The sequence below is a fragment of the Toxorhynchites rutilus genome, chromosome 2 (assembly GCF_029784135.1).
Source record: "Toxorhynchites rutilus septentrionalis strain SRP chromosome 2, ASM2978413v1, whole genome shotgun sequence".
Taxonomy (NCBI): Eukaryota; Metazoa; Arthropoda; class Insecta; order Diptera; family Culicidae; genus Toxorhynchites; species Toxorhynchites rutilus.
The window spans coordinates 50,030,262-50,053,851 of NC_073745.1; the positions used below are offsets into that span (position 1 = coordinate 50,030,262).

Here is a 23,590-nt window from a genome sequence, read left to right on the forward strand (position 1 = left end):
TCCCCGTCCGGGATATCTTAGGTAGCCGTGATCCTGATCTTCTGCTTCATCTATACCTGTTCCTCAGAAACGCCGATGTCAACGTTTAATGATGTTTCCTTCGTTGTGTCCCCGTTTCATATCCCTCCTATCCAAACGATAAACTTTTACTTAGTCGCGGCAATACATACACACACTCTTTACAGATACACGGGCCAAAGGTTGTGCAGTCCACTGATCATTCAACAAGAGCCAAAGGTTGTACCGCTTATGACAACTCTACACGAGCTGATGATTGCGCCGGCTAGTGACCATTCTATCCTGGATTCCTCGAGTCGAGAAAGACGCACCACGCTAGATATGGGGTACAGACTAGGGGGGCGTTGCTGATTAATGGTCAGCTGCATCCCAATAGCAGGTATCCCGTGTCGGTCACACGTACAGAGCATCGAAGACTGCAACATACCAATTATGAGAACACTTGTAATACTAACTACGAGCCAACCGCGAGTAATCGGTTACATATTACTAACATAGTTGTAAGCAAACATTGTAGAAAAATTGAACTCCCGGTCCCGTTAGGCTGACGCCATATGAGCCTTAATAAAAATATATATTTTGGATAAAAAAGGATCTTATGCCCGAAGGTTCTCGCAATTCAATCTCAATAAAACGAAGATTAGAAACAGAATTGGAACGGAAACGATGAAAGGAATATTAGCGACCAAAAATTATGTACAGTTAAATAAAAACGATACAGGTTTCATTACATGTAAGCATCTTTTTTTATTAAACTGTAATTATTTTTAAAAAGTGTTTTACTTCTTGAAGAATATATATTAAATTATTTGTAAAGCAAGAAGTTGTAAGAATGATCCGCGAGACACGACAAATGAATTAACAGGTACACTATATATGTTACATTACATGGTTACGTAAATCGTTACGACTTGTGCGTTTCATCTATGCATCGATTTTTTTAAAGCAAATCGTGGCGGGTGATGAAAACAGGTCATTTCAAACAATCAGACTGACCCGGTCTTCACCTGAAAAAAAATTATGATCTGGTTCAGGTGGTATTGGAGAGGAATTCTGTATTGTGAGCTTCTACCAAGCAATCAGTCGATACATTCCCACAAATACTGCTCGCAACTGGACAAAGTAGCTTCCATAATTATATAAAGTTTAGAATTGTTTGGCTACCTGAAAGATTTCAGAACTTCCTGAATTGATTGCAAAACAACACTGTGCATATAAAATTCAAAAAATAATACTTTTGTTTTCTCAAAAATGGATACGAACTTTCCGGACAACCCAATATGAGCTATCCTGATTTTCCCTGATTTTTTTTTTCATTCTCCCTGATTTTTCGAAAAAATAGTTGGCAACCCTGGCCACAATACGAGCAAAGACACGAGAAAGTTATTTTGCAGCACGACAATGCTCGGCCGCATGTCGCGAAACCGGTCAAAACATGCTTGGAAACGCTGAAATGGAAGGTTCTATCCCACCCGCTGTATTCTCCAGACATTGCTCCGTCCAATTATTACTTTTTTTCATGCAACATGGCCTGGTTGACCAGCACTTCTCCAATTTTGATGAAGTCAAAAATTGGATCGATTCGTGGTTACCCGACAAACCGGCCGATTATTTCCGCAAAGGGATCCGTGAATTGTAGGAAAGATGGGAATAAGTTGTGACTAGCGATGGACAATACTTTGAATATTAAATTTGTAACCATTTTTGCAGAATAATGCATTATTTTTGAATAAAAACGAAGAAAATTACCGGTACTCCTATTAAAAACGCCATCATCTGAACAAAAAATTCACATAATGTGCTGAAAACATGTGAATGTACTAACAAGTTTTCTATAATTCCTCGATGGACGCTAGCAATGTACATCTCGCAAACTGTAACATTTTTTGTATAAGTAGAAAACAATCATCTCTGGAGCGTGATACGCTAGGTTATATAATAACATTTCTTAGAGAATGTTTTATAGTGCGTCTTAACAGTTGGAGCATATGCAAAACTACAAACTGTCGGTAACACTTTATGACACACATATAGTTAGTCGAATGATTTTCCACCTCGACGAACGTCGAGATTGATGCCCGAGTTGCAACCGAAACAATGATGGCGCGAATAAATGGGCCATTCGTGGCAAGGTTATAAGATATTTCTGCGGGAGTTCAATTTGCATACAAAATGCGACATTCACTAAGATCGTCTTAGCCTGTTATAGTATAATATTCTCAAACTAAAAAAAAAAAACGATGGTATGCTTCGGAAACCAGGCTTTGATGAAAATTAGTTATCGAATGCAAGCAGGTATTTTTATGCACATCAGGAGCCTAACCTAACCAGAAATAAAGTTATGAGACATCATGACAGACATTCTCGCCAAGTTTGTGTTAACTTGCGAATGAAGTACGGAAGTCCATCGCAGGTGGCGAGTGGTCAAATTAACGGTCGCGTCATACCTTATGCCACCCACTCTCCGCCGGCAGCTGTCCATTGTTGTGGGAAATTCGCTAAACGGTGTCTGGGGGAGCACCCAGAAATGAAGACGACTTAATCGAATTTCTTAACTGCCCCATTGTTAGCCGGCGTTAGTTGGCGGCCAATGTCATTCGTTGAACCTAGATTAGTAGCCGATAGTTGGCAGAATCCGGGCTGCAACACAATCGCTACAATGTGGTCAAAGTTGTGCTTGGATCTTACCGAATGATGCAAAATACGGATTGTTTTAAATCGAGTATTAAAAAGGTTAATCGACTCATCGGTTCGATAGGATAAGTTTACATCTTCAAGCACGATGCGTATTCATTTTTTTTTCATCATTCAATTCGTTTAAGGATTTAGATTTTTAGATGTTTAAATTATTTCATTTTTCATATTAATTTCATTTTGAATGGCAAACTAATTGGAATGAATGTATCTGTGCAAGTCGGAAGAATTATCATGGAAGAATAAATGTTCCATCACAAATAACGTAAAACATCAATTGTTACCTTGTGGCCCCAAATTGATTATATTATCCCCATGTCGCATTAAGAGATGAACAGCAGAACATCTTTGTCTCTGTTCTATCTTGGCAAAAACACTATCGTTTTGGCTTAATTCTGATTCTATTCGTCCGAAAGTTGGGAAACGAACTAAGCGAGAACAAAAGAACAGGAAATATGCATAACATTACAGAAAACTGGTTTTATATTCTTGCAGTTTTGTCAGGATGGAGATATATAATCATTCGAGTTGCTGACGTAAGACTATTTCCATGTTTTAACTCATATTAGTTGCAGTTGCAAGTCCATCGAAGTATTTTATACGGTGGAAGTTAAGTTGCTGCGGTTTCGGAATGAGTAAATGTAATACTTCAGAGGCGGAAACTAAATCAGGTGAGAAATTGCATTGTATTTAGAAGTTATGCCCTCATTGAAATAGAGAAATGCAATTTTCTAGAATGTGTATGCAGTAGTAACATATGCAACATATTTAACGAATCCGCAATTCTCTCTTTTTATAATAACCAAAACCCAATCTCAACTTTCCAACGAACAATCCAGCTATCGAAAAGTTAGTAGTTTATAGCTGCATCCAAGAATTGTCTTCAGTTCAAGCAGCGAATTTGTTCAATGCTGCCAAAACGAGTCACACGAAGCGGTGATATAGTGAAAATGAAAATAGGAAAATAGGTGAAAATAGGAAAAACTATGGGTAGGTTACACCTAAGCTATATTCGCAAGGATCAATGTTTTTTACATTTCCCTCTGAAATGATTGCATCTCCCAAGTGTACGTACTTATCGAACCGCAAATTTGCTTGATTTGAACAACTTCAGGAACTCAGTTTTGATTTTGACATGTAAGTTGAACGCATATTGTTCAATCGACGTTATCGACGTTATCGCAGCAAATTGTTGTCAACATTTTGTCAAATGGTATACGTAGAAGTTCAGTGAGCTGAAACATGAAGCAATATCTTCCAATGTAATCTTGAATAACCGATCCAAAGCGTTGTTTTCATACCGCTTTTGAGGTCCCCATATATTCCGGAGTGCAGAAACGGTACAAAAGTACCGTTCAAAACCTTGCACAAGGTACAAGAATGAAAGACGTAGTCTTACGTCAAAAGTACACACATGTCTCGTCACCAGTAATTATGCATTGGATGAACGTAGTATCAGAAATTGATCTTTCAAGCATATTTTCAGCCATTTGATTGCGATGAAAGTTTTGAAGAAGATTGAGCTTCTTTGGAACTAGTCGTGCTGCGACTTTTATTATGCCCAAAACATCAACTAAGATACGACGAAAGGTCTTGATAGAGATGTTCAATTCACGGGCTAGCTCTCACAAACTGAAATAACGATTACCGAGCACTATTCCATCAGTTGGCTGATGGTCGACCTTGACGTAGAAAATCGTTCATCTCTTCTCGGTCGTCTTTGAATGACTTATACCATAATACACTCGTTGAGTCACCAAATGTATTCTGCAACACTTTCAACGTTTCGGCACAAGAAATTTAGTTTGGAACACTAAATTTCACACAATATCTTTGAATAATAAAATCATCCATATCAAAAATCGCCGAGAAAAAAAACACAGGTTTGTTGTGTCCGAGACATGACCGCATAGTTGACATAGGATTCCGTTATGCTATCTGTTGCATGCTGATGTGGGAATATGTTTGAAAAATTACATCATTAAACTCTTTGATAATGATTCGGCGGCCCTGAAAAGGACCGTTTTGTTTGGTTGTTGGGTATTGTTTATTCACTCCATCAGTGTTACAACCGAATGATGATTGCAAAAGGATGGTGATTAGTCGTTAGATGGTTTGTACCACGATAGAAGTTGCCGAAGTGAAATGCGATATGATGGAAAGCGCCCCTATGTGGCCCTGGACGAGATGGCTCCTGTGTTCTGCATGCATGATATAATTAAAAAATTCACCAATGTAATATGAGATAATTATCAATGTCGAACATTTTTTTCACCAGAAAAAAAACAAAAAAATTATATACAATAAATATTTGAAATGGAAAAGGTAATTGCCTTCATAACTTTCGCTTTTTAGTGTGTTTATTCAATCCATTATCATTTTCTCTTAAAAACCACCGGAGCAAGTTGATATATGCCTCAAATGCGAATTTCAATTGGACTAACAACACCTAATACTATGTGTACAATGTATTAGAAATTACTTTTTCAAATATTCTTTCATTTTTCCTACCATACCGGAAAATAAACACCTTAAATCGGATGATCCGTTCTCGAGCGGGAACACAAATTGGTTTTCATTTAGGAAAAATTGAAATAAATCGCTTCATATATTGTTTGTTAGTTTCATAAAATATATTATTTTATTCATTCTCACTGTAATGAATTGTTATGGAGTGTCAAAATCGATTAATGCAAAACTCTCGTAAATCTATCAGGAAATGACTGAGCAAAAATGGTGAATACAAGAGGAAGCTTGTATCTTCGATTTCGACCGATCAGAACACGGAACATGGGCAAAGTTCAAAATTTTCGTTTTTATCGTGTTTGGTATCAAAATGGATGTTTTCGGATACGCAGAGTTCGTTTTTCAACTCGGTTTAACCAAAAAACAAAAATAAGAGGCTATGCGGAGGGGAAAAGCGCAATATTTTTTTATTTAATAATGTGTGTCTTTTTGATGAACAATCGAAAATCAATACTAGGGATCAAAATATTATTTAGAATAGTGTAGTTCAAATATTTGACAACATAATTAGATAGGTATACCTATTGAAAAAACATCACAAATAGCTATTTAACAACATGATTTGATAGGTATGCTTATTGAAAAAAACATCACGAATAATAAGTATTTGCCAGTTTTTCTTCGTTTAGTACGATCTTTACAATCTTCGTAATGTTTTTCAGGCCTCCCTACTAGAAATGAACCATCTTCACTACGCGGTGCCACAGTCACTAAATAACATAAAAATATTGTAACCTATAGAATATTTTTAAAGCACCATTTATAATAAGAAAACACTTCAATTACCAGTTTCTGAAGGACAAATTCCAACTTCAGCCATGCATCTTCTTTATTTGAAAATCGGTCCACCATATTGTTTGCAGAGCCCCATTTCTCTACTAATTTACTAACAAATCTCTCAATTTTCTTTCGTAGAAGCGCTTGCAAAGTTGACGAAATGTTGGTTTGTTTTTCCTATAACGAAGTCGTATAATGAATTCCTCACGGGAGTTGAGGCAGTTTTAGTCTGCCCAGTTATTCTTGAATGATCGAACAAATCCTTATTATACAGGGTGGGCCATTTAAAGTGGAAGGATTTGTTTTTGCAATAGCAAAGTAAAGAAGTGGAATTTTAAATATTTTTTTTGAAATTCATTTATTTTGGTCCAAGGAGATTTGTTCTAACTACTTTTTGATTATGATATCTCGTAAATGACCGCCTCTGGCCTTGACCGCAAAATGTGCCCTTTTTTCGGCATTTTCCATCACTTTGCCCAATGTTTCGGCCGATATGGCAGCAATTTCTTGTCGGATATTGTCTTTCAGCGCAGCCAGGGTCCTTGGTTTACCAGTGTATACCTTGGATTTTAAATATCCCCATAAAAAAAGTCAGGAGGCGTCAAATCAGGTGATCTCGGTGGCCAGTCATAATCGCCGTTTTTCGATATTAAACCTCCCGGGAACATTTCGCGCAATAATTTGGTCGTGGCAGCCGCTGTATGGCATGTAGCGCCGTCCTGTTGGAACCAGTAATTGTCCAATTCACTTTCACGAACAAATGGCAATAAAAAGATGCCTAACTCTTGCGAACGATGGCGACCTGATGTCGATGGAGTCTCTGCAACACTGGCTCGAACGGCATCAATATTCTCGTCGAAACGTCTTGATCGTTGTCTGGACAGATGACTGGCATTACCAACACTACCAGACGATATAAATTTGGCATATAATCGACGTATAGTGTTGTCTCCAGGCGATGTTTTAACTTTATTTTTATTTTTCCACGCACGTTTAGTTAACACAATTGACAAGTTATTTTGAATGTACAGCTGAACAATTTCAGCGCGTTGTTTAGGTGTGTATTGTTCCATGGTTAAAATTGTACTGAAATGACGCTTCTAACGCGGTATGACATTTGTTAATCTGACATCTCTGTCAAAAGTTATGGGGTTGCCAGATGCTTCCACTTTAAATGGCCCACCCTGTATAACTGGGAGGTCAAATAAATAAGTGTCAGTGCCTCAGAAATTGCGGAAAAAATCGCTGTAATGTTCAAGGCTGTGTTCGAGCATCCTCCTTGACTATTATTTATTCCCGGTGGTGAAACAGGCGTTCGGCGGTCAACTATTCGATAACACTGAAGAAATTCGTGACGCAGTTACATCGTCGCTACGCTACGGAAAACTCGTGCCACGCTATGAAAAATGCCTCAACGGCGATTATGTAGAAAAATAGAAAATAAAACGTAGATTACGAAAATCATCTTGTTTTCTGTCCTAACTTTATTTTTCCGCGATTTCTGAGACACTGACCCTCGTACGTCACTTCTTGGTATAAGTTGCCATTTATAAGATATACCGACTTATAAAAAAGTTCAAATAAGATCCCTTATCTACAGAATGCAATCTAGACTAATTTTGGAGAAAATAATTAGCTATTATCTTCACGTCCACAATGTTTCAATGAATTTTTGAATAATGCTATCAGCTACTGATTGAAACTTGTTGCTCACTGTCACCGTTGCCTTCGCTACCGCTTTTGCACTTCAAATTGCATTCAAAACGAGGCGTATAGCGCGTATGAACAATGTTTCGTATTTCACAATTATTCAATTGTGTATTTCACAAACAATAATGTGTAATTCATTGTAATAGATGCGTAGAAAAATTTCCTATCAATTGATGTAAACATCTTTGCAATCTTTTAAGAAATGCTAGAATTATGATCGTTCGAAATCTTTCATCTTTCCCTACATGTCCAGTGCCTAGATTTTCATTTTATTCCCAATATCTTCCGATTGGACGTAGTCCTACGCCAACAATTCCCGTTATATGTTTGACAGAATGTCTATGTCTATGGAATTTTATAACTTTATAATTTAATAAGCAGAAGACCCTCAATTTCGCATCGGGAAACTATTCACTATGAATTGCAGTACGTACTTGATTGTTTTTAGTTATGTTTTATGAATATACATTTTTGCTGTTCTGTATTGCCATTGTTCACGCCAAATTTAACATTCGGTTTATTGTCAATTACATCGATTATTTCGCTACTCATCCTATGGTGGGTCTTCATTTCTGTCCATCCACCAGTCCAATCAATTTTCTTCTTTATTTTCATACTTGAATAAATCATACGATAGCACTTTAAACAGGTTTTCTCGACAGGGCCTTGTTGGAGCGCATTAGTTTATATTCGCGAGAGGAGCACTCGGCTGACCCACCTCTATTGAATCCAGTCAATCAGCGAGGGGGCTCGTCCATTCGCCGCGTGGTTGCTAACGTTGTTATTAACATTTATCGTATTTCGTATTCCATTCTCCGGTGCGTTAGCAAGCACGTGATACAGCTCCTCCAGACGTAGGCTAACTTGCCTCTGACTCCAACATCACTAACGAAAGTAAACTCGTTTTGTGATGCTGCGGTGAGTTCATCTGGTAGTTAAAAAATAAAAAATGTTCTAAAACATGATCCTCTCGAATTATGTGACATGACTGTCGAATTGTCCATCCATCAAAGGCTGCGGCAGAAACACAGTTGGCGGTGATCAAATGGGTGATGGTATCTGCCATCAAGAAATATCCCAAAAAATTGTCATGTCATAACCACCGCTCGCGGTTGCGACCGGGATGCGAACAAGTGTAGAAAAATTTCGATCAAACTTAGCTAGTTTTGTCGCGCCCTCATGTATCGGGGCGAGCCTCCTGGTCAGTTGCCAGTCAACAGTCTCAACGAACGGTCCTTATTTTGGGTCCTGACAAAGTTGTTCCCCCCTGTTCACCACCAGTTTGTGACGTCAAGTTCAGTTCAAGTTTCTTCAACCGTCCGGCGAATAGTTTGCAGAAGGGGAGGGCAACCGATACAAGTTTTAATATCGAATCCTTAATGGAGAGCTATTTTTAGCGGACATTTTTGTGTACGGCTTCCATCATTCATCTCGCGGCATTGGACGCGTCAGTAGTTACTGTTAACCGATTATCGGTCGAAGTGAAGTTTTCGTGTGAACGCCTTTTTGTTCTTGGACGGATTTGCGTACGCATTTTGCAAGGACTCAAGGATGGTTTTGAAGAGATTGCTGGGTGTAGGATTAGTGCGACAATTTGGAAGGAAGCACGCCCTGACGGATGCGTTCCAGCAGCGACAGCAGCACGTGGCGAAGCGATTTTATTCGTGCAAGAAAAAAACCAACCCTAAAATATTGATCACAGGTATGGCCACTGAAAGGAGGCGGTAGTAAAAAAATGGTTGTCAACACAAAAGAAAAATGCGTTGTCACATAGAAACATAGCAAATTCGTCACGGGTATTCCTATCCTCATGATTTAGTAAATGACGCAATTCATACCATTGAATAGGAGCATTGATTTATTTTTATTGCATTAGAAACAAGTTTATCTGATCAAGGGTACTCAAAAATAAGCAGCGGTCTATTAATATGAGTTATCGCAATTTATTTCAATTAACTACAATTGACTGCCACGATTTGCGCATAGACGCTACCCTGAGAAACTTCGTCTGAATGCTGGAACCCACGCGGTGTGTATGAAACAGTTGATCAGCTGTCAAGAGTAGAATTGTGTCATTTGTTGCTAGCCTTCTGCTGTATAGCTTTTCTAAGACGTGAGAGTAAATCGTGAGTGCATGAAGTTCTTATGTGAATTGAAATATAGTCATGAGCATACGGAAAATCCCTGAGCGTTGAACATATTCAGGGGCAATGATTGAGTTGACTGGGTGAATGAAAATAGTATATTTGTATGAATATCAGAACTAATCCTTCGTCATGAGGACAGAGGTTAGTTTGGCACAATTTTACGATCATTTGATTTTAGATAGCGTTTGCTCTCGTGTACAGAATGCGGTGAGGTTACAGGTTACAAGTGTCTTTTTAGTTTCTACGTTTCATTAGTGAACGATTAAGGGGTCGATAAAAAGGAATATTGTTTTTTCATATTTTTTAAACTGGCTTATTTCAGAAAAAAATAATACAGTACATGAAATCGGGATTTAAAAAAAATTGATGTCAAATGTTTTGAAATTGCACGCAACGTCGAGATTAACTGTTATCTCAAAAGAAAAAAAAAATGTCAAAAATTGACTTTTTTAGGCTTTACAGACAAAATCGGGATAACAATAAATCTCGACGTTTCATGCAACTTAATAGATTTGGAATATTTTTTTTAAGATCCCGGTTTCGGGAAGTATGTACAGTGATGTACCCATTAGAGTGCCAATGGATCAGTGTTTGCCAAATGATCCATTCACTGAAAAAATCGCTTTCGTTCGTTCAAGTATGATCATACAGAAATCATTTCCCCCAGAGGCATTCTTTTGTTGTTACGTGCTGCAAATCACGACACAAAAGAGAACGAGACAACTCTGCATCGGTTCGCACTTTATGATACACCAGCACGCAAGCAAAACCATCATATACGCTTTCGGTGCAGAAAGTTTGTTTTCTTCTTCGTCTCTAGCATATGCATATCGAACCTCTCCATGCATCATGAAACAGCAGTATCGTACGGACTACGCATAGCGAATGATTCATATTCAGCTAATGTAGCAGATCCTGATTTTTAAGTCTCAGAGAGTGCAAACTATATGATTATTTAGCTCGATAGAGGCTAAGAAGAGGGTAGTCAGATTAACGCCGTCATCCCTTGAAATATATAGATTCATATAGAACGCATAGTTTTACTATCAACACCGCTCCAGTGAGAAACAAAAACTCTCTCGTTTTATCTCTTTTCCCATTAGTTGCTCTCCGCAAATGGTGACCGAATGATGACGTAATGTTTCTTGTATAATTTATTGCTTTGCACTTGTCTGTACAGTGGGTTTCGCTATAGTAGAACGGGACGATATATGCGGTTCAAACTTGTATGCAGGCTTCGAAAATGGTGTGCGATGTTTGATACAGCCCGAATATGAAAACAACAGTCTTCGTTCCTCTCTTGGTTTAATCATTTAGTGTAACACAAGTGATTACAAGTATCTGAATGACCCTCTCATATTTGGTTATATGTTCGTGAGAGGTTACTTGCATGACACATTGTGTATCATTCAATTTTGATCGAAATCCAAACACTGCAATGGATGTATGAGGAAAAAGTGACCCTCGAATGTTCAAAACGAACTTGATTAAAAATGTTGATTCCCACGAAAAACTACCCTATGCAAAATGTCAGCTCAATCGGACTTCATTTACTGGTGTCACACAGCGGTCAAAGTTAGTGTTTTTTGAAAACCGAAAAATCACCCAAGGGAGGAGTTAAGGAAATCGGAGTTTTCGAAAAAAAATGTTGATGCCGAATGTCTTCAAATTGCAGGAAACGTCGAGATCTACTGTCATCTCCAAATTTTTTTTTTACAGAAATCGACACTTTGGGACTTCGTCGTTTTTTCGGAACACGAGGCAAAACGTATGGTTTAGGGTGCCAATGAAAATCGTCATATCGATTTTTCATTTTTTATTTCGCTCCCTACGAAATGTTGATTTGCACGATAAAATACCCTCTGCAAAATATTAGCTTATACGGACTTCATTTACTATTATTGTCGCAGATCTCAAAATTTTAGGTTTCTGAAAATGGAAAAATCACCAAACGGCGGAATAAAGGAAATGATGGTTTTAAAAAAAAAATTTTTGATGCCAAATGTCTTAGAATTGCATGAAACGTCGAGATTCACTGTTATCTCGAAAAAAATTTTTTTGTCAAAAAATGACTTTTCGGCACTTTGTCGTTTTTGTCTGAAAAGTCGATTTTTAACGAAATATTTTTTTCGAGATAATAGTAAATCTCGAGATCTTCCCATCAAATTATTATACAATTGAATCGTTTCAAATAGTAAATTTGACAATGTTTTATTTTGTAAACAAGTTGATGAAATGAAATCAATAATCGAATGAATTGCAATAGTAATAGATCGTTTATTTTTTTCCTGTTCCATTTTTGTGTTTGCCAAAACACACACAAGTTTCAACCCTTTTTCTCTCTGTCTTTTATCTCTTTCCTTTTGTTTTTCCTTTTAAATTTTTTTCTTGTCTTTTTCGAGGTTTTTCATATACAAACTGTAGGCCTGACTTGTAGCTATGCTGCCGTTCTACGCATATTTGTCCCATGTAATTTTTTGGCAATTTTCACTTTTCTTCATAAAACGATGGTTTTATATCCAACCTTCCAGAAAACCACAAAAAAACTTATTGTTTGTTCTCAGCTATTCAAAAAACAACATCAAGCTCAATTGTCCCATGTTGATAATCTAGGCATAACTGTCTAACCATGTATTTTTTGTAAATCCATAATGAATGAATCGGTTCAAGTACAATAATTTCATGTCACACTTTAAGCCTAATGCACTCATTTCTGGTTTGGAAGAACGAACTAATTATCAAACAAATAAAAAAAGTTTAACAGAACACGTGTTCACCTTGTTAGTGAATGCCTAATAACAATGAGATTTATATTCTGCAAAGGTGTTGCAGCTCACTCCCTTCTTCATAAGACGATGTTTTTACGCATAATCTTTCGGAAAAACAAGAAAAATCTTATTGTTTGTTCCCAGTATTTCAAAAATAACATCAACTGTCCCATGTTGTTATTCTAGGCATAACTGTCCCACCATGTATTTTTGAACCGTAATGAAGCTTAATGGATTCAAGTGAGGGAATCTCTTCATATTTCATTGAACAATAGTTTACTGATTATAAAAAAACCGGTGTATTGCCACACTGAAATGCTTAAAGCTTCTGGTAGACAAATATGCTAGAAAACTTTGATTGCGTTTTTCTCAGTTGCTGATTTTGGAACATGGGACAATTATGCGTTGAACGGCGGTGTAGTAGATACAAATCTTCAACATGAATGGACAAAAGCTAAAGGAGATCAGTTTCATTTCTATCTCTAGTTTATGGATTCGATAACATATGTTTAGAAGGTGATTGTAAAATTTCTGTAAGTTTGTTTTGTATTCTATAATTTGAACATTTTTAGAAACTAAAAATGTAGGGTAAACGATCTTGGTTTGTCCAATTTAGGGGTTTATTATTTGAGAATTAGTTCGTGCTTCCAAACTAGAAAAAAAGTGCATTAGTACTGCTGAAAGCGTGACATAAAATTCTTGTATTTAAACCGAATCATTCATTGTGGATCCACAAAAAATAATTGCGGGGACAGTTATGCCTAGAATATCAACATGGGGCAATTGAGCTTCATGTTGTTTTTTTAAACACTGGGAATAAACAATAAGCTTTTTCGTGTTCTTCCAACAAATTGGGTATGAAAACATCGTTTATGAAGAAAAGCGAAAATTGTCAAAAAGTAATAGGAGTACGGGTAAGTTTCTTCGTTTTTTTTCAAAAATTAATAATTTATTTTGCAAAAAATGGTTAAAAATTTAATATTCAAAGTATTGTCACAATTTTTTCCCATCTTTCTGGCAATTCACGGATCCCTTTGCGGAAATAATCGACCGGTTTGACGACTAATCACGAATCGATCCAATTTTTTACTTCATCAAAATTGGAGTAGTGCTGGTCAACCAGGCCATGTTGCATCGATCGAAAAAGGTAGTAATCGGACGGAGCAATGTCTGGAGATACGGCGGGTGGGATAGGACATCCTATTTCAGTGTTCCCAAGTATGTTTTGACCGGTTTCGCGACATGCGGCCGAACATTGTCGTGCTGCAAAATAACTTTCTCGTGTCTTTGCTCGTATTGTGGCCGTTTTTCCTTCAGTGCACGGCGTATCAATTGTCGTCGGTAGAGGTCCCTCGTAATGGTTTAATACTGTTTAAGCAACTCTAGTACACCACACCCAGCTGATCCCATCAAATAGACAGCATAACTTTCTGGCCGTGAATATTCCGCGCGGCCGTCGATGTTGATGTATGGCCAGGGTATCCATACGTTTCCCGACGTTTAGGATTGTCGTGATGGACCCACTTTTCATCGCCAGTAACGATTCGATGCAAAAAACCCTTTCTTTTATACCGTTGGAGCAGTTGTTCGCACGTGAAAATACGGCGTTCGACGTCTCGTAGCTTCATTTCATACAGCACCCATTATCCTATCTTTCCGATCATTCCCATTGCTTTTAAACGACCGGGTATGGTTTGCTGAGCTACTCCAAGTGTATCTGCAAGTTCTTGTTGTGTTTGTGACGGATCTTGATCGAGTAAAGCCTCCAATTCTTCATCCTCAAACTTTTTTGGTGGTCCGGAACGTTCTTCGTCTTCCAAGTCAAAATTACCACTTTTAAACCGCGCCACGTCTGACACGTTCGCTTAGTTGGAGCATGGCCATCATAAACTTCCACCAAAATGCGATGACTTTCCGCAGCATTTTTCTTCATATTGAAGTAATGAAGTAACACTCTCGTTGGTACGAAATTCGACATATTCGAAGTGGCAAAAAACTATGTTGTTTACGCTTCAACTTTTTGACATATACTGAAAAAGACGCACAATGGCAGTAGCTTTCCAACGAATGTCTGGAATTTTTTTTCACTGGAATAATAATCAAGTTACGCCATCTGTTGTAATACCGAAGAAACTTACTGGTACACCTCATATTTATTTCAGTTTAAAAACAAATTCATGAATAACGATGTGCATTAGAGTGCCAATGAAAATGGTCATCAAAAATTTACGAAAGGGAATGCTGATTCTCTCGAAAACATACACTATACAACATTCCAGCTAAATTGGACTTTATTTACTATTGTCTCAAATACACCAAAGTTTGAGTCTTCCGAAAACCGTAAATTCACCCAGGAGGGGAGGCATGAAATCGGACCTCTGAAAAAAATTGATGCCAAATGTTTTCGAATTGCATGAAACGTCGAGATCTTCTGTCATCTCGATTTTTTTTTGTCATCTAAATCCCGAAATTCGATTTTTGATAATATCCCTTCGATGATGTTACGATTTAAAAAAAAACTGAGACTTTGATGGCTGTGCGACACTAGTAAATAAAGTCCGATTGAGCTGAAATTTTGTACATGGTATTATTTCGCGTGAATCAATATTTTGCAGGAAGTTCTTTTCGAAAATTCGAAGGTCCCTTTTTTCCCATACCTTCGTTGGCACTCTAATATGCATAATATACAACAAAGCAAAAGTTAAAAAATAAAGCCATTCCAATCTGTTTTCTTCACCCCAAGTGATAACTATTCCGATTCCATATAAGGCTGTTTGAATCCCAATTTTCGGACTCTTCATCTTTATCAACCTAAAGTATTTCCAAAACTGATGAAGCATTCGCACCCTCGGCAGTCGAAAACGAATTTTCATCATCGTAGAGATATGAGTTTGGATGCAAAACAAAGTTGACTCTGTCATCGTTGTTCAGAGCCTCACTCTCCACGTTCTCGTCGTGCACGCTATTGTCCTGGTCAATCAATTTCTTCAGAATCGAAGGCATGCATTCTTTTACAACCGACAACGGGCTATCAGCATTTCCCATGACTTGACAATGGAATTAGCCGGTATCTCGTTCCAATCCTCGGCTACCCAAAACATAGCATCCCTAATGTTGATTCGCTTTAGAATGTCATCGAACTCTAAGCTCACGGATAAGCGTTTGTGTTTTCGCTGTAATGAATTGTTATGGAGTGTCCAAGTAGATTGATTCGAAAATCTCATAAATACATCAAGAAATGACTGAGCAATAATTGTAAGTACAACAGGAAGCTCGTACCTTCGATTTCGACCAATTAGAACGCGATATTTTCGTTTATCTACAAAGAGCAGCTAGATGTAAATTTTCGTCAGAAGAAAATAAGGTTCTCATTGTTATCGAGTTTGGGGTATTTTTCGTTACGTGAGTGTTCTACCATCACATCTCTTCCAGTTTATAGAATCAGCGGTGAAGTTTTCTCATTTTACTCCAGAAATATTGACGAAAATAAAATACTAATCAAGTCGGGTAAGACGGACACTCCACAGACAAAAGACAAACATTTAATTATGAAAAAAATTTGATTATTTCCCCCTTCTGTTATTAACAGATGCCCACTAACTACGTTTGCAATTGCAACCAGGTATCATGGACGAATCAGCAGAGTGGATTTTAAAGCGTAATCTCAATTTCTCATTCCGAATGCCGGAAGCAATTTTGGACATGAAAAAAGGAGCAAAAATTACAAGCTCTTCTAGGTGATTTTAGTCTAACCTCTTTGGTAGGTCATTTGTAAGGCATATTTGGAGATCTCCAAAACTTATCGAGTACATAAACTTGAATTTTCAGTTAGTGTCCATCTTTCCCGACTCAATCTTATTTTTTGAAAGATGCCGGACATATTCATTTTTCAAAATTTCTGCCCCAAAGACAAATTTTATTATGAAAAGAGACCTATACTATCAATGTGTGGTGAGATAGATATATATTTTTTGTGAAATTCACGAAAAAACTCAACATTTCCCTATATGAAAATATTCGGAAGAAATCGGAAATAATATAAACTTTTTATATTGTTACTGACTGTATACTGAAAAACTCAATATTGAGCGTCAATTTTCTTCTTTGAATATATTTGTATAAATAATATAACCGTCATATAATGATTACAATGTAATTTATTTTCTTTTTCTTTGAAGGCGGTCTCGGTCAACTCGGAACGGAGTGTGCGAAGTTGCTTCGTAGTATCTACGGCGAGGAAAGCGTGATCCTGTCCGACATTATCAAACCGAACGAAGAAATAGTGAACAGTGGACCATACATATTCGCAGACATTTTAGATTTCAAGGTTATGTTTTGCCCTAACGTGCAATGATGATGAGTCCGATTTCATGTGCCACATTGACTTTACAGGGCCTCCAAAAGATCGTGGTAGATCACCGCGTCGATTGGATCATACACTTTTCCGCCCTGCTAAGTGCCATTGGCGAGCAGAACGTTCCGCTTGCCGTGCGGGTCAACATCGAGGGGCTGCACAATGTGATTGAACTTGCGAAACAGTACAAGCTGCGAATTTTCGTACCAAGCACGATCGGAGCATTTGGGCCGGACAGCCCTCGCAACCCTACACCCAATGTGACCATCCAGCGACCGAGGACTATTTATGGCGTGTCGAAAGTGCACGGTGAACTTATCGGAGAGTATTACCACCACAAGTTTGGGCTCGATTTCCGCTGTCTACGATTCCCCGGTGTGATATCTAGCGATCCACCAGGCGGTGGTACCACTGGTATTGTACAGTCTGATTTATAACATAATCGATTTCAATTTCTAATTACAATTCCAGACTACGCCGTTGCCATTTTCTTCGAAGCCCTCCGTTCGGGCAAGTATGAATGTTACCTAAAACCTGACACGCGGCTGCCCATGATGTACATCGAGGACTGTTTGCGCTCTCTGCATGAATTTATGACGGCTCCCGAGGAGAAATTGAAGCGTCGTGTGTACAACGTAACGGCCATGTCGTTCACCCCTGAAGAATTGGCGCACGAGCTGGCCAGCCACATTCCACAGCTTCACGTGAGCTACCGTCCGGACAGTCGTCAGCTGATTGCCGATTCGTGGCCGCAAGTATTTGATGATTCCGATGCTCGTCGCGACTGGGGATGGCAACCTAAATATGACCTCAAAAAATTGGTCCAACTGATGGTCAAAGATGTTCAGGAGAATTATATCAACAAAGGTCGCACCGGTGAAATGGAACAACCATGGTCCTAACCCTAGTTCTTTTTTTCATGCTCATAAGAAATGACCATCTAAGTGTTCTCAATTGTACGCAAGTAAATTTATTATCGCATGCAATCTCAAATAAAAACGAATGAAATATTTCATGAAATGCTTCGGTATAAATCAATTCTCGCGCTATGGTTTGGAATGACTCATTTTGAGCCATTGCTCGCATTTTCTCTTGGAGGTCTCGATCTGATCCCAGGGCACCTCATCCCGGATGAGCCAATCAAAGCGACGATCCTCGTACAGGTTGTAAAAATTGTTCGAAATAGGAAATCCATTTTCAACCGAAACGGCATCTAGCATTCGCCACATTCCGGACAGCGAATCATTATCGGGTGGACCCGAGGACTCATCTGAAGTAGCCCGGCGGACGCGGCGATCTTTCTTTGTCTGGGCTTCCTTAAATGAAATTGATACATTTTGAGCAATCCACATGGAACAAATGAATAGCGCATCCTACCTTTTTCTTTTTCTCCTCCAGGTGATATTTTAATTCACACTTTTTCAGCATACCTTCAATGAATCCCTTGAAGTTGGGACTAAATTCTCCAGGCTCGCTGAGCAGAAGCGCTTCTTCTGGACTTGACTCGCAGGACCCTTCACCTACCAGAAAATGCTCCTCTATGTCGCTTTCTTCTCCCTCTCTTTTGGCAGCCATCAGCTCGTCGTAAACTTTCCGGAATTCCGGAGTGAATTGATTCAACAACATTTCATCTCCCTCGTGGCCTCCTGGTGTCTGCGGTTTTTGCATGTGAATATTCTGTCCCATATAAGATAATCATATTGATTACAAACCTTCTTGCGTTGATCCAGCAAAATGTACGATTCATCCAAATCGGAGAACGGATCGGATAGCACGCTGTACTCGGAAGCGTTATCTCCATGGTGCAGTATCGGCAACTCCGCCTCGGTCAGAGGTCGCAGGATATCTAAAATACTATCAGCGAATCTTTTCCTAATCAACGGATCCTCACTGGTGTTGTCGAAGTGCTCCATTCTGCAGTGGCAAGCTTTCTAATGGGGATCTCTGGTGAGGAGAGTGTGAAAGTTTGGAAAACCGCCTAAAACTGATGGTAGTTAGATCGATAAACGCCACTGCCACTGATGGTATCCTGGATGCAGAGGGTGGTGAACTTGACATTTGGTGAATCTATCGTGCTCTGTTATGTGTGTCATGTATGCTTCGTGTCGTGTTTTTAGGACGATTGTTTAGCTGTAAATGTGGTTCAAGTCTGACGAAATGGGGCGATGATAGTCGCTTTTGAGCGCTGCTATTAGAATGTTCTTGTATGCTTTGGATTTTCGCTTGTGCGCCAGTGGAGAAAATGTGCAAAAGTGTAATGTTGAATGAAAATAATCTCATGTTACCGAAATGTTCTTCAAAACTATTTTAGGCCTTTTAGATTTATATATAGACAACCATAGTTTTGTTCTTTAACGCATGATATTAGTACCGTTTTTTGACGTAGGACTACGTCTTTCATTTCTATACCGGGGAGTAAAATCAAAGTTTCGAAAACGAAAGCGTTACGCCGGAGACCGAGATTTTGAGCGTTAATAGCTCTTAAACAACTGAACGAAATGGTATGATAAACATTTCATTCGAAAAATAAAATGTTTACGCGTTCTATACTTGTTACTTTTTGATCCAAAAACTTGTTTCAATAGTCTTAAAATTGCTTTCAAAACAAGCTATTGAAATCACCAATCGGTATATAAGCGAGCGCCGCTCGGAAATCCACTCAGTTCTAATTGAACAGCGATGGGAGCATGTTGTCGCTGTTGTGGTGAAGCTCTTTGTTTATCATGAAAGCGCGGATGAACGGTATCACCTGTTTGTGCACCCTAGCCCAGAAGGGAATCCATCAGGAGGAGAGTGATGCCACAAACGGTTCCCCGGGAAGACATCGCTACACACATATACACGCGCGGAATTCTTTCCGTTTGGCTTTCCATTCAGCATCGAGAAAGTTCCGGAAAGATCTAATCATTGCTGGAAAATAATCTGCCAGTTCCTCTGGGAATTTAAAAATACATTCATGTGAAAGAGTTTATTTGAATGTTTTCCATCCATGTAACACTGTGACCAAATACATTTGGTTTTGTGATTTTTCAATCAATCGCAATTAACAGGATAGCTTCTGAAGATTATTCTTCCTCATGAGTAGGATATTTCCGTATTCAATATTGTATGCGCCCGCAATCGATTATTGCTCAGTCGCCGAAAGTTCCGAGCTCAGAGAGTTCATTCCCCTCTAGTTTGCCTTCCAAATTGCTATCGTAAACCACGCCTTCTCTCGATTCAATCACGCACAAAAGCATACTTAAGCGATATTCTGGTGGTGAGACGCATTCATTTTTCGTGAGGACATCGACAAGACAACATCGTTGCTGAGGATGCTGGACGGCGAAGGATCGAGATCTGCCCTGAAACGCGAGCAGTTTGTTTGAAACTGTGAGGGAGCACAGAGAAGCCGATCCGTCAGGAGAAGAGAAGGTGACCATAGAGGCAGCCGCTACACATACACATACACGCACGGAATTTTTTCCGTTTGGATGCCATTCAGCATCGAGAAAGATCCGGAAAATAATCTGCCAGTTTCTCTAGGAATTTAAAAATACATTCATGTGAAAGATTTTATTTGAATGTTTTCTATCCATGTAACACTGTGACCAAATATGTTTCAATCAAGTGCTATTAACAGGTGGGTATCGAGTTAGCATAAACCACTGGTGGGCTTCCAGTATCGAGGAAAATGTGGAAATATATTATCATTACTGAAAGTAATCTGCCAGTTCCTCTGGGAATTTTAAAATACATTCATGTGAAAGAGTTTATTTGAATGTTTTCTATCCATGTAACACTGTGATCAAATATGTCTCAAGCAAGTGCTATTAACAGATGGTTATCGAATTAGCATTAACCACTGGTGGGCCTCCAGTATCGAGGAAAATGTGGAAATATCTAATCGTTACTGAAAATAAACTGCCAGTTCCCCTTGGAATTGAAAATTACATTCAAGCGAAAGAGTTTATTTTAATGTTTTCTACATTTGGGTTTGTGATTTGTCAATCAAGTACAGTTAGCAGGAAAGCTTCTGAAGATTATTCTTCAGAACAAGGTTTTTCGTATCCTATATTGGATGCATAAAACCTTATGCCTCCAACGTAACGCTCTTGTTTACGAAGTCCCCCAAATATTCATTTATTCATTCATTCAGAATGGATTTAGATTCAACTTCAAACAAATGATCTCTAAATCAACGATAGTCCTACGTCACCCTTGCGGTTATACCATAGATATAACCCACTTCCTGTTTTTTTTAAATTCCTAACTCTAGAACTACTAGACCGATTCAGATGTTCGACATACCAAATTAATGGTAATTAGCTGGTATTTTTGAAAAAAATACCACACTTGCACTCTTTGAATTTTGTTTTCGTAATCATTGATTGTATTTGTTTCCTACAGTTTACATGGTCTCGGGACCAAGGGCGCTATATAATAAATATTTCTATATTTTCTCTTGAAAGCTGAGTTGTGTTCATAACATGTCCAAAAAGCAGAGAGATGTTATTTTTTGTTTTTCGGTTATGATTTTTCAAAGTCAACCGATGGTCCGAAAAATCAATTTTTGCCCCTTTTTCCACCACAAAATTCATAACTTTTGAACTATTGGACCGATTCAGATATATTAAACCGAAGCCAAGAAGTGGGAAGAAGCTCTTCTTTGAAATAATATTACATATTACATCTACAAAAAATGGGATTTTGTTTTCGTGATTATTGATTGGGTAAGAAAATGTCCACGTTTGTCCACGGAGAGGGGTATATACTGAGTCCACATGGATAGGTACAATACTTTTTTTTAGATACAATCCCGTAGATATTCAAAATAAAATAAAATAATATATTGAAGAATTTCAAACTCTACGTATTTTTCAATAAATGGATAGAGTCGACTGGGAGTGAGACGCATTCATTTTTCGTGAGGACATCGACAAGACAACATCGTTGCTGAGGATGCTGGACGGCGAAGGATCGAGATCTGCCCTGAAACGCGAGCAGTTTGTTTGAAACTGTGAGGGAGCACAGAGAAGCCGATCCGTCAGGAGAAGAGAAGGTGACCATAGAGGCAGCCGCTACACATACACATACACGCACGGAATTTTTTCCGTTTGGATGCCATTCAGCATCGAGAAAGATCCGGAAAATAATCTGCCAGTTTCTCTAGGAATTTAAAAATACATTCATGTGAAAGATTTTATTTGAATGTTTTCTATCCATGTAACACTGTGACCAAATATGTTTCAATCAAGTGCTATTAACAGGTGGGTATCGAGTTAGCATAAACCACTGGTGGGCTTCCAGTATCGAGGAAAATGTGGAAATATATTATCATTACTGAAAGTAATCTGCCAGTTCCTCTGGGAATTTTAAAATACATTCATGTGAAAGAGTTTATTTGAATGTTTTCTATCCATGTAACACTGTGATCAAATATGTCTCAAGCAAGTGCTATTAACAGATGGTTATCGAATTAGCATTAACCACTGGTGGGCCTCCAGTATCGAGGAAAATGTGGAAATATCTAATCGTTACTGAAAATAAACTGCCAGTTCCCCTTGGAATTGAAAATTACATTCTAGCGAAAGAGTTTATTTTAATGTTTTCTACATTTGGGTTTGTGATTTGTCAATCAAGTACAGTTAGCAGGAAAGCTTCTGAAGATTATTCTTCAGAACAAGGTTTTTCGTATCCTATATTGGATGCATAAAACCTTATGCCTCCAACGTAACGCTCTTGTTTACGAAGTCCCCCAAATATTCATTTATTCATTCATTCAGAATGGATTTAGATTCAACTTCAAACAAATGATCTCTAAATCAACGATAGTCCTACGTCACCCTTGCGGTTATACCATAGATATAACCCACTTCCTGTTTTTTTTAAATTCCTAACTCTAGAACTACTAGACCGATTCAGATGTTCGACATACCAAATTAATGGTAATTAGCTGGTATTTTTGAAAAAAATACCACACTTGCACTCTTTGAATTTTGTTTTCGTAATCATTGATTGTATTTGTTTCCTACAGTTTACATGGTCTCGGGACCAAGGGCGCTATATAATAAATATTTCTATATTTTCTCTTGAAAGCTGAGTTGTGTTCATAACATGTCCAAAAAGCAGAGAGATGTTATTTTTTGTTTTTCGGTTATGATTTTTCAAAGTCAACCGATGGTCCGAAAAATCAATTTTTGCCCCTTTTTCCACCACAAAATTCATAACTTTTGAACTATTGGACCGATTCAGATATATTAAACCGAAGCCAAGAAGTGGGAAGAAGCTCTTCTTTGAAATAATATTACATATTACATCTACAAAAAATGGGATTTTGTTTTCGTGATTATTGATTGGGTAAGAAAATGTCCACGTTTGTCCACGGAGAGGGGTATATACTGAGTCCACATGGATAGGTACAATACTTTTTTTTAGATACAATCCCGTAGATATTCAAAATAAAATAAAATAATATATTGAAGAATTTCAAACTCTACGTATTTTTCAATAAATGGATAGAGTCGACTGGGAGTGCTGCTCATTCAAACATTCATTGATCTTCTTCAGTGAAATCTGTATTATAAATATAACTCACGTAAATTGTTAATGACCAA

General features: G+C 38.1%; 2 protein-coding genes across 2 annotated transcripts in view; one reads left to right on the forward strand and one right to left on the reverse strand.

The window, feature by feature from the left end:
* The first annotated feature begins 8,859 nt into the window (after positions 1–8,859).
* LOC129769033 (L-threonine 3-dehydrogenase, mitochondrial) lies at positions 8,860–18,010 on the forward strand. The gene is made up of 4 exons (XM_055771031.1): positions 8,860–9,427; positions 16,819–16,967; positions 17,033–17,408; positions 17,466–18,010. Exons 1-4 carry the CDS (start codon positions 9,277–9,279, stop codon positions 17,894–17,896), a joined length of 1,107 nt encoding a protein of 368 aa, XP_055627006.1. The 5' UTR covers positions 8,860–9,276; the 3' UTR covers positions 17,897–18,010.
* Positions 17,947–23,590, reverse strand: part of LOC129769036 (uncharacterized) — a 148,129-nt gene continuing 142,485 nt past the window's right edge. The window contains exons 2-4 of the mRNA XM_055771042.1: positions 18,707–18,972; positions 18,372–18,647; positions 17,947–18,310 (exon numbers count right to left, since the gene is read on the reverse strand). Coding sequence (XP_055627017.1) covers positions 18,041–18,310; positions 18,372–18,647; positions 18,707–18,907 — 747 coding nt within the window. The 5' untranslated portion in view covers positions 18,908–18,972 and the 3' untranslated portion in view covers positions 17,947–18,040. The remainder of the gene's footprint in view (positions 18,311–18,371; positions 18,648–18,706; positions 18,973–23,590) is intronic.

What these genes read in the sequence shown, in the direction of transcription:
- LOC129769033 (XM_055771031.1), top strand. Translation starts at nt 9,277, where the DNA reads ATGGTTTTGAAGAGATTGCTGGGTGTAGGATTAGTGCGACAATTTGGA. An exon ending in CAGACATTTTAGATTTCAAG is followed by an intron (nt 16,968 to 17,032) that starts GTTATGTTTTGC and finishes TTGACTTTACAG; the next exon opens with GGCCTCCAAAAGATCGTGGT. An exon ending in ACCAGGCGGTGGTACCACTG is followed by an intron (nt 17,409 to 17,465) that starts GTATTGTACAGT and finishes TTACAATTCCAG; the next exon opens with ACTACGCCGTTGCCATTTTC.